This window comes from Limanda limanda, chromosome 16, assembly GCF_963576545.1.
Source record: "Limanda limanda chromosome 16, fLimLim1.1, whole genome shotgun sequence".
Classification (NCBI taxonomy): Eukaryota; Metazoa; Chordata; class Actinopteri; order Pleuronectiformes; family Pleuronectidae; genus Limanda; species Limanda limanda.
Window position 1 is genome coordinate 20754227 of NC_083651.1, and position 12490 is coordinate 20766716.

General features: G+C 42.0%; 1 protein-coding gene across 3 annotated transcripts in view; it reads left to right on the forward strand.

The window, feature by feature from the left end:
- The window catches only part of epha3 (eph receptor A3), a 97755-nt gene that overhangs the window by 71840 nt on the left and 13425 nt on the right, over window positions 1–12490 (forward strand). For all 3 annotated transcript variants that reach the window (XM_061088217.1, XM_061088214.1, XM_061088216.1), the window contains 6 exons: window positions 56–181; window positions 3031–3216; window positions 6142–6203; window positions 9022–9231; window positions 11262–11411; window positions 12270–12463. In XM_061088217.1, coding sequence (XP_060944200.1) covers window positions 56–181; window positions 3031–3216; window positions 6142–6203; window positions 9022–9231; window positions 11262–11411; window positions 12270–12463 — 928 coding nt within the window. The remainder of the gene's footprint in view (window positions 1–55; window positions 182–3030; window positions 3217–6141; window positions 6204–9021; window positions 9232–11261; window positions 11412–12269; window positions 12464–12490) is intronic.

A 12490-nucleotide genomic window follows, 5' to 3' on the forward strand; every position in this document is an offset into this window, starting at 1 on the left:
TTACCAAGAGTTTTTAAATGGTCATTAACCTTCTGTTCTTCTTCTGCTGCTGCAGTGCGTCTGCCGGGGATCAGGACCTACGTGGACCCCCACACGTACGAGGACCCGAGCCAGGCCGTGCACGAGTTTGCCAAAGAGCTGGACGCCTCCTGCATCGCCATAGATAAAGTTGTGGGAGCAGGTGAGGCCTCACTACATACTCACCAAAATCCCACGTAAAGTTTATTTAGTTATAACATTGTTATTCAGAACATAGTTAAAGATGATCATCTCTGTGAATAAAATGGGGACAAACATTATTCAGCTCAGGTAAAAAGTAGTTCACCAGTTTTCGTGATTCATCATCCAAAGGTTTTTCAGTTCAGGAAACAGTAGCCAGAATTTTTTTTAAAAACAGGATTAAAAGAAAATACATTGCTTCTTCTTTTTCCCTCTCTTACATCAGAACCCTTTTACTTCCACTCTCTTTCATGCTCTATTTCAATTACAAAGAAACACCAAGAGCTTGAACTCTCAGAAAGAAATGTGCTTATAGTATTCCTATATATACTGTGTATATAAACATATATACTGTGTGCGTATATATATTTTCATGGCAGCAGGCTAGTTTAACTGTAAGACTTACACCACACAGCTGGGAAGGAGAAAGGTTTTCGTGCCCCAGCTTGAAGTCTCTTCTTTCCAGTCCTTCACAGTGGAGAGGGAGAGATGGTGATTTGTGAACCTCAATTTCCCTCTTTCCTTCTTTCTTCCCTCATTTTCCTGCCTCTCTCTCGTCTTTGCCTGATGCTCTAATCCTAAACTAAATCTAATTATCAGAACTGTAAAGCAAACCTCTCCGCTCCTCTCCTCCCAAATAAGTTGAGTGGGAGTGCAGGGTAATGCATTGTGATTCATGTCGAGCGCTGAGGCAGAAGAGATGAGACCAAAGCACACAGCGCATAACAGCAGGCCAGTCTCCAGAGTCCCTGCAGCTCTCCTCACTGTAAAGCTGTCAGGACGGCTGAGAGTCTAATACCTGAGTCCACACCGGACTCTGCTACACTCCTCTATGCATATTTCATCCTACATATCAGAGACCAATCAATGCTTATCTCTATTGCGTCGGATTGACACATGGATATTGGCGTTTTTTAATTAGAAATCCGATATGGAAAGTTCAATGTGCTTCACTTCTCGTGTGAACTATTTGTGTTGTGCTGTAGATTATATTAATCCCGCTCTGCTTTTCCGTGGGAATGTTCTATAATTAACATGCATGTCATTGAATCGTTATATTATGTGTACTGTTGCAGGCTAGACAAAGTATTTACAGTACAGATTTTACATTATGGAACAAACTTTAAAGCTTTCAATCATTTCAAATGAATATCTAATGTAATTAAAATATAATTAGTGATAATTTAAAATCTGTTCTTTTTAACATTCTAATAAAAAATGAATTAAGTCTGAGCCTTTTCACACACAAGTCCACAGTGAAGAAGGTTACAATACGATTTTAATGCACACACTCCAAAGCTTTCTGTGCAATTTCACTTCAAACTTTACTAAAGTATTGAAAGAAAACTTTCTATATCACAAAGTTAAAGAAAGTGAAAAGGAAAATCCTGCACCAAAACATATTGATTTGTTCCCTGACCCATAACTCATCCTTCCATGAAGTTTGGAGTTAATCTGTGCAGTAGGTTTTGTGTAATTCTCTCAACAAGCGCAGGAGAAAACACCACCTCAAGTAATACGTTTACTTTAATCTGTTCTGTAACGTATCTGTGAAATCAGAGGAACTATAAAGATGAGAATTTGCCTTAATTTGTCTCTAAAAACAAACTTAAGATGTTAGATTCCAGCAAAGTGTATGTGTGGTAAGAATAACAAAATAATGAAATCTTAGACACCAGCAGATATTGAGGAATCTTATCTTATCTAAATGAACAGAAAACCCTGGGAACATTGTGATGCGGTCCCAAGGAGCAATGAGAAAACTAAGTTATTCTTAGTTTAGTTTAAGTGAACAATAAAGCTAAATCAATGATGGAAAGTTTGTCCATCATCTTCAATGCAAGTACAGGCCTTCTGTCTGTACTTGTGATTTTAACAAAGCTTTACGTGCTCATGAACAATATACAACTCAATATACACGTCTTTTTTCTCCCTCCCTGCCTCAGCCTCCATCTGTCTTCATTAAACATGTTAACCAGACTTTGATCTGCTTGCCAATCGGTGATTTGTGTTAAAAGACAGAACACATGCGCCACGCTCCTACACAGGTCAGACTCTCAGATCAAAGTGGGATATCCACCTCCACCAGAAAACAGGAAAGGAGAGAGTGTCCCTAATCAAGCCTCGTTAGACCCAGATCTTCTTTCTCGGCGTGACCATGTTTATGAGAAAAAAGAAAGGTGCGTCGGTCTGGCCTTATCCGTCCGTCCAGCGCTGAGGGTCAGGAGAACTGAGCGGAGCAGGAAGGGACAGGCGTGCTCTCGGTGTTTGGACAGGCTGTAATTATTCTGGATAAGTTCTTCCAGACGCCGTCTCTTCATGTCCAAGATTTGACCCGTGCTCTCTGATCCAGAGCCGCTATGGGAAATGATCGTACGTGACGGAGAGAGATCTGCACATGTCTCAGCGCTGACATCACCACGCATGAGCACACTCAATGTGCATTTACACTATGGAGTAACACACACAAACGCATACACGCACTCAAATACAAACACACTCGGCTCATCTCCTGCAGTCCGGCCAAATCCCTGTCACCAGCTGCAGAAGGGCTGGCTGGCTTTGAAGTGGCCGGTCTGCCAACAGCGCTGACAGGGCACACACACACAAGTAGGAGTTGAAATAAACACACACATGCTCCCACGCTGGTAACAAATCCAGATTGATCAGAGGGAACGTTATGTCACACTGCTTTTTTTAAATTGGACATAGAGAGAAAGTTGAAAGGTCACTGTGTACCGTCAGAACACTGCGGGTGGAATCTTGTTGTTATATTTAACCAGTCCATCCTGTTTGACTCGTGATCTGTAGGGGAGTTTGGCGAGGTGTGCAGTGGTCGCCTGAAGATGCCGGGTAAGAAGGAGATCTGTGTGGCCATCAAGACTCTAAAAGGAGGATACACGGACAAGCAGAGGCGGGACTTCCTGGCCGAGGCATCGATCATGGGGCAGTTTGACCACCCCAACATCATCAGGCTGGAGGGGGTGGTGACGCGCAGTAAGTGAACCACACACGACGGCGAGGGGGGGGGGGGGACTTTGCCAAATTGGAGTTATGTAAGTCGCGTACATTTAAAAAATACTTCATCACAAGATAAACTCAAAAATGGGAATAGCAGAATAGAGTAGAATAGAATAGAGATATGATTTGTATTCACATTGCATCACAGATCCAACATCTCCAGAGAGACTTTTTTTACCGATTCCGGATTTACAATTGTGTTTGACAAATGGCTCTGAAGCGGCCGACACTCCTGTGAATGAGCGCAGGAGTTCTATTGAGTTGCCACGGTGTAAATCTCCGCAGTTCAATGTGCTTTGATCAAAGCCTGTGTCCAAAGCGGGCGTAAATCCATAAATCCATATCTGCGCCTGGCTCCCCTCTGGGCCTCTTTATAAGACTATCATTAGCACACCGAAGGCCTCTTTAAAAAGAAGTGACTGCAGAAAAAGGGAAATAATGAGTCTGAACTTTGTGGCTGTGGAACGGGCCAGTCCTCTATCCCCCCCCCCCCCCCCCCCCCCCGGCACCGGCTTGTTAAGTAGCTCTGCCATGTTTTTCTAAAGAGTAGAATAAAATACCTGGAGAACTTCCTCTCACTTTATTGTCTTTGATTTTTCCTATTATTTTGTCTCTTTTTTCATCTATTTCTTTTTTCCCCTCCTCTCGAGAGTTTTTCTCGGTACCTTAATTGCTGCCTGGCTCTGAAATTTGCATTCAGTGACTTATTGCCGTGACTTCTTTGAATCAAAAACAGTATTACTAACATAGGATCTCAAAGTGTGCGGTGAAAACAGACACAGACGCATATTTCAACCATATATACTTTTAAAAAACAAAGGATTTCTTTCTCTTTAAAAGCTGAATGTGGCAAAGCAGACTGACACTTAGGATTCATCATAGTGAGTCATCACCGACAGACCTGAAAGTTATCGCTGATTCTCAAGGGGCATAATTAATTAATGCATTATGGAATTTTTTTGGCAAGATTTCTTTTTTCTTGAGGGTATTAGATACTTTTCTTTAATGAATGGTGAAATTGAATACAGTGAAATAGGCAGCTAGAAGTCGTCAGCTGAGTCATCTCTATCTCTTTGCATTTTTGCTTTGTAAAGAAAGTCCATTCAGTCTGAGCCTTGAACACAGTACATCCAGAATGTGAAGTGGTTGTATGTCTGTTAACCCTCATCCTCGGAACTAATGTCTAATTCATCTAAAACCACTCGTCCATGTACGTCTGTCTGTGAGAAATGCTGCAATAACACGACTGTGGCTTTATTTGCTGCTTTTAGACTAATGGGAGAAGCTCGGTATTCAGTGTTAGTCTACGTGTGTGTGTGTGTGCACGTGTGTGTGTGTGTTGGTGTGTGTGTGTGTGTGTGTGTGTGTGTGTTACATTTAGAGGGATACATGTGCATGAGTTGGAGCAGTATGAGTGTTTTAGGGGGACTATTTGATACACACAAACACACACACACACACACACACACGTTCACACACACACACACACACACAGACACACACACTGTGGTGGGGTGATTTATTAAGCTGCTCCTGTTAATTCTTAATAATCCTGAGACTTTCACACCCCATTTACCTTGCTGCTGCTTTTGGCTGATCCACTGGCTGCATATTTGTAGTTACACCCATACACACACCCACACGCACACACACACACACACAACACACACACACACAAACGCACGCACACACACACATGCACACTCTTTCTCTCACAGCCATGCATGCACACAGAACAAATGAGGCTTGGGGGCCTGTATCTTTTCTGCCAGTGTTGGGAACAGAGAAGGGAAGAGGACAGGAGGGAGGGATGAGTGTGTGTGTGTTCCCGTCTTCAACTATAAAAGCCGTCCGCTGGTAAACGGAGCAATCCATTAGAGCCAAACTGTATCTATTTCTGTGGTCAAATGCTACAGTTGGGAGAGTGACACCTTTTTTACAGCAGTAATATATAAATATATATATAACATTAACTTTTAGCTATGTGCTGGCACAAATAGGACACTTTGTCAAACTCAGATTGATTCATGTAACTCTTTCCACTGTGAGTCTAGTCAGTCACTTGATCTGCATTGACTGCATTACACTGAGTCTAACTTCCATCATTGTTAATAGATTTTATTTTCCAGAGAGAGTATTATATTTGTTTCTCTTAACAATCGATTCCATCGCGCTTTCCACTCAGCCCATCTTACTCCTCCAAAAAGTCTGTTTCACCAGATGTGTGAAAGAGGGGGTGATGGGGAATGAAAGGTATAGGGATGATAGAGAAAGGATCTGTTGAGAAGGAAAGAAGGGGAGGGGGGGAGGGCACATTAATCAGAATCAAATGGAGATGCAGCATATGGTGGTACAGTAACAGTGCAGCAGGGAGAACAAAGCCATCTGGGACACAAACAGGTTCTGACACCGATGCTGTTCTTTTAACAACGGCTGATTTAAAGGTTTCTTAAAGAGAGTTTTTCTTCTCTTTCTTTCCTCGGTAGTAAACCGTGAGTCCGTCTGATCAGGTACAGATGATAGCAGGCGGCGTGGATTTACAGCCAGGTCCTCCACAGAAATAAAGATGTCACATTTTGACAGCTGACCTGCAGAGGCCCTAAAACTATGACTGGGATCAATTCATTTTGCTTGTGTGTGTGTGTGTGTGTGTGTGTGTATGACGGACAGCAAAGAGTTCAACCAGGCCCCTATCAAGGCCCGTTTACATGCACAGCTCTGTATATCTGCTTTAAGTCAAGTCCTCCCTTGTTACTCCCAGTTTCGGTGGATAAATCTCAGTGTGGTATGATATTTGAGCACGAGAGTCTTTGGTTTGGTCGTTGGTTTGGCAGTGAATTACAAAGAAAGTCGTTGCCCTCATTCTGATGTGACCATTAATGGAAATCTTCTCGGTTACAGGTAAACCTGTGATGATTGTCACAGAATACATGGAGAACGGATCCCTGGACAGCTTCCTGAGGGTATGTAACGACAAGGACGAACACTCACAACTACACTCGAGGAAGAAGTGTGTTTACATGCATGGTAGAGACACACACCCAGAGGCAGCTGGATGGGGAACACACACTCTGCGGCCGGCTGAGGATTAGGACCCTCACACCAGGGAGCCGTCTAAATGCATGGGGGGGGGAATGTCATGCACCTGTCCAATACACAATCTAAAGGCAGCGGTCACACATACGCAAATGCAGGCGAATATCCCGGATCAAGGTTCACGAAAGTTGAACTCCACATGAAGCCAAGCCGCGGATTTTCTTCGCCACAGGAAGCAAATACTTAATATGCCCCCCCCTCGCACACAGCTTGGAAGTGAACAGGAGTTGTGCCACTGCCCGAATGTTGTGTTGAAATGTCACCGGAGAGCAGGGCAGTTAATCTTTGCTCTTTGGTTTTATAAATGACTGATCTGTCTACAAGTGGAACCATGAAAAATACAGTCCAAAAAAGACATTGTGTAAGAGTCTCACCAGGGTAGGAAATGAAATAGCTGTAAGTTTAAATGCGGTGTCTTAACATCATCAGATAAATCTTTCTGGGTTCTATTAACCAACAGATGTGACCCGGTCAGTGAAATAAAAGAAATCCTGCTTCGTGAAAGTTTAGTTTATTGTTTTATTTTACATGGGCCATGCACAACACAACAGTTGAGCCAGAGTTAGACATACAGGCTACACACTGGCAAAGAAAGTTATGTTCTCACCCCTGTTTGTTTGTTTGTTTGTAAGCAAGATTATGCAAAGATTACAGGAGTTATTATCACGAAACTTGGTGGAAGGAGGCAAACCCATTTGTTTTTGTTGGGTCTCTGCATCAGGGTGAAGGTTCATGATTTTCTTTCTACTTTCTTTAACATTGTTAGAGGCCATTTTATAAATTTTCACTAATTTCTCAGACAATGACCCATGGATCTTGATTAAAAAAATCTTTAGGGGACTGATAGTTATGATCCAAAGATAGATGTGTGATCTAGTGAATTTAACTGTGGTTTCATAAGGGGACAGTTCTGCATTGGCTGAGGTATAGTTTGGCAGCAGGATAATATAAAGATAAAACAGTAAAATACCACTTTTAACAGCGAACAACTGACCAAATTACAAAGAGAACACATGAACAATATACACGACATACTCTCCATGTTAGAAAGAGGTTCAATAGGACATGACTGATTTGGCTTGAAATGAGTTAAGTGTGGTTGTTAAATCCAAAAATATTCTCCTAAAACTTCAAACTTTCTTTTAGTAAATAATGTTCTTGAGATTGGGCTGATTCAGACTGTTTCAGCTCGACTCTCCGTTCAGGGCTTATCATTTGCTCAGGTTTTATGATCTGTCTCCCGGCTTCTCTCTCGGCCATGAGTGAATTTGATTATTGCGTTGCCTTTGTCTCTTTGTCCTGGTTCACAGCACTGACATGAAAGCTCCTGTACCGAGGCCTGTTTTAGCCCTTTTCTTTCCACATGTGCCTTCACGGCATCCACACACATCCAGGAGGAGTAGCCGTTGATTCTTGACATGCTCCCAGAGGCCTGTACTTTATCACTGAAAATGTGTGCAAACACACTCACGCAAATTCATAGCATATGCACCGCGGCTTATGTCCATGTTCCGAATCTGCAGTGCTTTGTAGTGACTAAGCCAGGTGGTCTGGCCACTAATTGCCCTGGACGGACTGGAATGGGAGGTGGACCCGGCTGGTTTTCAAAGGAAAACACACTCAACTCACGCTCCTCTCACAAATGACGTGGACGGCAGCAAATGTGAATAGCCTTCCAGACAAAACACTGATTCACATGCTATTTGTCGGGTGTGAACCTAGAGCGGAAACTGCCATAGACCACCAGACATCAGCAGTGCATCATAGAACAAACAGGCTTCCTCGTAAACACTTGGCAGGATAATCCAGTGTAAACACTCCTGCTCGCCAATGCAAACAGGGAGAAAAGTGTTTTAGGTTTATATCTGGTCGAAGTTTGTTAATGAATGTTGAATCTTTCCACTTTGAACAATCTAGAAACGGATTTCTCACTACTTTGATTTAGTGTGGTACAGAAAGATGAAACATCACTGTATACCTTTTTAATTTAACTGTTTGTTGCGGTGAAAAACTATATTTAAATTATGAGTTTCATGAACCTTTTATCATAGAGATGAGAATTCAGGGATACTTTTGCTGAATTCATCATCATCAATAGCTGTTAAACAAAAGGCTAATATATTTCAATACTGTTTTTTACATTATGCAAGGACAGTGATGAGGTAAAAGTGATTGACCTGTGTCAGTTGTAAAATGTTTATTATTCTCTATCCATAAAGAAGAGTTCAAAAACCCCAACCTTCACTCAGGAGCAAAAAATCTGTCTTTAATGTGATAATTATCAATATCGAGTGATATGAAGATTTTATCTTGATATAATTTTTGACCATATGGCCCAGCCCTGATACAATAAATATGAAATAACAGAGTGTCATATGAGTAATGGATGGCAGAAACTGCAGCGATAAAAAAGAAAGAAAGAGATTTGTATTGGTCTGATCCTAATTTCCATTCATTACTGTGTCCCTGCCTTTGGGATTTCACAGTTGAGCTGCAGATGAGGTACAGAATGTCAAGGGTTGTTTCTAAAGGTTAATGAAAATGCTCTGGATGGTAATGAAATGCTTCACGTTATGCAAATACTCAATAAGGTCAGACTCCCTCTGTGTTCTTTACCATGTACACAATAAAAGTCTGGCATTAACCGTGCATGCCTTTCTTCCTTCCTTCCTCTCATTCCTGTAGAAACACGATGCCCAGTTTACAGGGATCCAGTTGGTCGGCATGCTGCGTGGCATCGCCTCGGGGATGAAGTACCTGTCGGACATGGGCTACGTTCACCGAGACCTGGCAGCTCGAAACATCCTGGTGAACAGCAACCTGGTGTGTAAAGTGTCCGACTTCGGCCTGTCCCGAGTGCTGGAGGACGACCCGGAGGCTGCCTACACCACCAGGGTGAGCTGGAGCACGAACACAAAGGAAGGACTGAAATAGCAGCATGTTGGGAAACAGGTTTTTCAGGAATAAGTGACTTAAAATGTGATTATTATATAAAAGGGTTACAGAACAGAAACCTCTCTTCAAAACAGACTAAATTGTTTTCTCACCATCAAACTTAACTGGAAATCCAAGCAACACTGTCATTATGTGACTTTAATAATGTGAACACAAATAAACTGCACATTCTCCGTTTGAGATTTTGATTATCAGCCATAATGTGTCGACAACCTACGAGTGTGTGACATGATGTTTTGTGCTCCTGTAGAAGCAAAAGTACGTTTCCCACTGAAGTTTTACAGAGACTAGGAAAATATTCCAAAGGTGAAAATAAATTCAAGAGAAAGTGCGCTGGAAGTAACTGGAAAGGGATATTTTGCAATGGTTTGTGGGACGTGTAGTTCTTTCACTCCAAATATTTTAAGGTCACGATTTACCTCGTAGCTTGTCGCCCTGGTTCCAGGCTTTAAACTCTTTTTATAGGGATTTCCTAAAATGTGAAAGGAGTAAAATTAATGGGAAATCTACTTCAGGAACCAGAGCCGCTCAGAACCTGGGCGGTCACTGTTACGCTCTGTTGTATACCGGATAAATCCAAGCACACTCACCAGGTCCCTGTGCCATGGGAAAGAGAAATAAAAGTTTATTGCGATAAAACCAACATAAATCCACAAAGTTCGCCCTCTCTGGACCACTGCACAGAAATGACAACACGCACCAACAGGGAGGCCGTGGAGATCAGCACTCCAAGCACCGTGTGCCACGAAGGAATGCAGCACATTGATAAGATGTTTTGTGTTTGTGCAGTCAAATGCTTTCTTGACCTGTCCGCCCACGCAACATTAGCATCAAGGCTTCTATTCCAAACTGTTTATTATTGCTCTGCAGAAACAGCCAGGAAAAAAACATCTTAACACAAACACCCCAACGACAATCAGCTAGAAATGTGGGATAATTAGCTTTTTTGAAATCAGATAATATCTTGGAAAGGCACAGAAATAAGGTATTGTCATGGAAATATGTCAAAAAAACTATTTAAAAAAAATTTGTTTCACTTCTTGATGCTCATGTCACAAAATGAAACACCGCTTGTTTGTGTGTGTGTGTGTGTGTCTGTGTGTGTGTGTGTGTGAGTGTGTGTGTGTGTGGTCATTTCCATCCTTGGACCCTGTGGTCAAGCCCATGCGTGCAGCCCATTTAAACAGTATAATTCACTGGCTGGGAATTGCTTGACAAATAAATAAACCATTTGCCTCTCTCCCAGAAATAAATGATCTAGAATCATAAGACAGGATAATAAACTCTGACATGTTACAGTTACTAACACACATGTTACAGTCCACACATGCTGACAGATTCACATCCAGGCCTCGGTGAAACACTTTTCATCATTTTTTACCAATTTTTGAGGCAGAATTTATAGTTTAGGTTCACACGTGTGCATTTTTGTGCCTGTATGTCCAATGGTAGGTGTGTTCATTCATGTACAATTTAAAAATTCCACATATATATATATTTATTCAAATTTCACTGCATAACCTCAACACCATACAGGGAATAATAACGTGAGGTTGATATTGCTGTGCTCAGTCCAAACCACAGAGCCCATATGGGTTAACAGATGTGCATGTGATAGAAACATGTGTCTTTATATTTCATTTCACTGGAATGCAGCTATTTCCAATATGAGGAACATATCGTCTTAACTTGCAATAAATATGTAATATTCAAACTATCCCATGAATACCACATTTTTACATATGTCTCGGCTGATCGTCTTTTTTCAAGATATTCCTCTGTGATCAGTAGGTCTTGTAGCTGTAGTCTTTCATGGATTCCATGTGTTAATGTAAACCTGAACACCCGCTAATATACATGATAATATCAGGCAGCACGACTGAGCTGCTCAGGTTTATTTATTTATTCCATATCTGATCAACTGAAGAGCTGTATGACTGATTATTGTTTTCCTTCACTCGCTCTGTCAGGGAGGTAAGATCCCGATTCGATGGACAGCACCAGAGGCCATCGCCTACAGGAAGTTTACGTCGGCCAGTGATGCTTGGAGTTATGGCATCGTGCTCTGGGAGGTGATGTCATACGGGGAGCGGCCGTACTGGGAGATGTCCAATCAGGATGTAAGTACTTCTGAGTTATAATGTTTAGATTAGATGTTTAGTTCATGTACAGAGTTGTGTAAATGGATTTAAAGCTACAGTTATGCTTCACGATTTGGTCATTCCAAGCAGCAACAGTGACGTCAACACATGTCTACCCTTTACTCACACAAACGAGTCATTTAGAGCAGTCTTCTAAATGATAGTTATCGCTGCTAAGATAATTTAAGCCTGTCATTGCAAGTTAACACATCAACAGGAAAAAGGAAACGAAGAAGAACTGCAAACAGAACAGTTTAGGCACAAGCCTGTTTCCTGCAGGAGCGCTGCTTTGGTATTTATTTTCCCTTGTGCAGGTTTATCCTTGGTTTCCTGCAGAATGCCTCGTCTTTACCAACAGTCTCTGCATCTCTATCTACGAGCCACTTGTAAATCATTGCTCCCTCAATAAGGACACACGGATATCTGTGTCTTGCCCCCAGCTCAATCCATGTTGCCCTTGATGCACCTCATGCGCCAAGTTAGAGAACTTTTTCGAAGTTTGCTAGTAGCTGAAATTATGCTGCACAATGGGGCGATAAAGAGGAAATGAGGTGATATCTGGCAAGTAGTTAGAAGAGCTGTACCAGTAAGGCAGAGGTGTTTGGATGGGCGGTTGAGGAAGATGAAGTGTTAACTATGTCAGTTTGTCTACACAACACACCAAGCACCACTTAGAGCAAAATGATACGTAGAACATTTGCAGTAAATGTTTCTTTATATGTAAAAACCTGATAAAAGTTGTGATTACGATAAAAAGGGCCATATAGATGCCATTTTTGATCTTAATAAATCTCATCCATTTTTTCTCCCATCTTGTGTTTTCCTTGACACATCAAGGTAATTAAAGCCGTGGATGAGGGTTACCGCCTCCCCCCGCCCATGGACTGTCCCGCCACTCTCTACCAGCTGATGTTGGACTGCTGGCAGAAGGAGAGGAACAACCGGCCGAAGTTTGAACAGATAGTCAGCATCCTGGATAAACTCATCCGCAACCCTGGTAGCCTCAAGATCACGGCCAACACCACGTCCAGGTAAACCTTGAATACTTTGAGGGACAT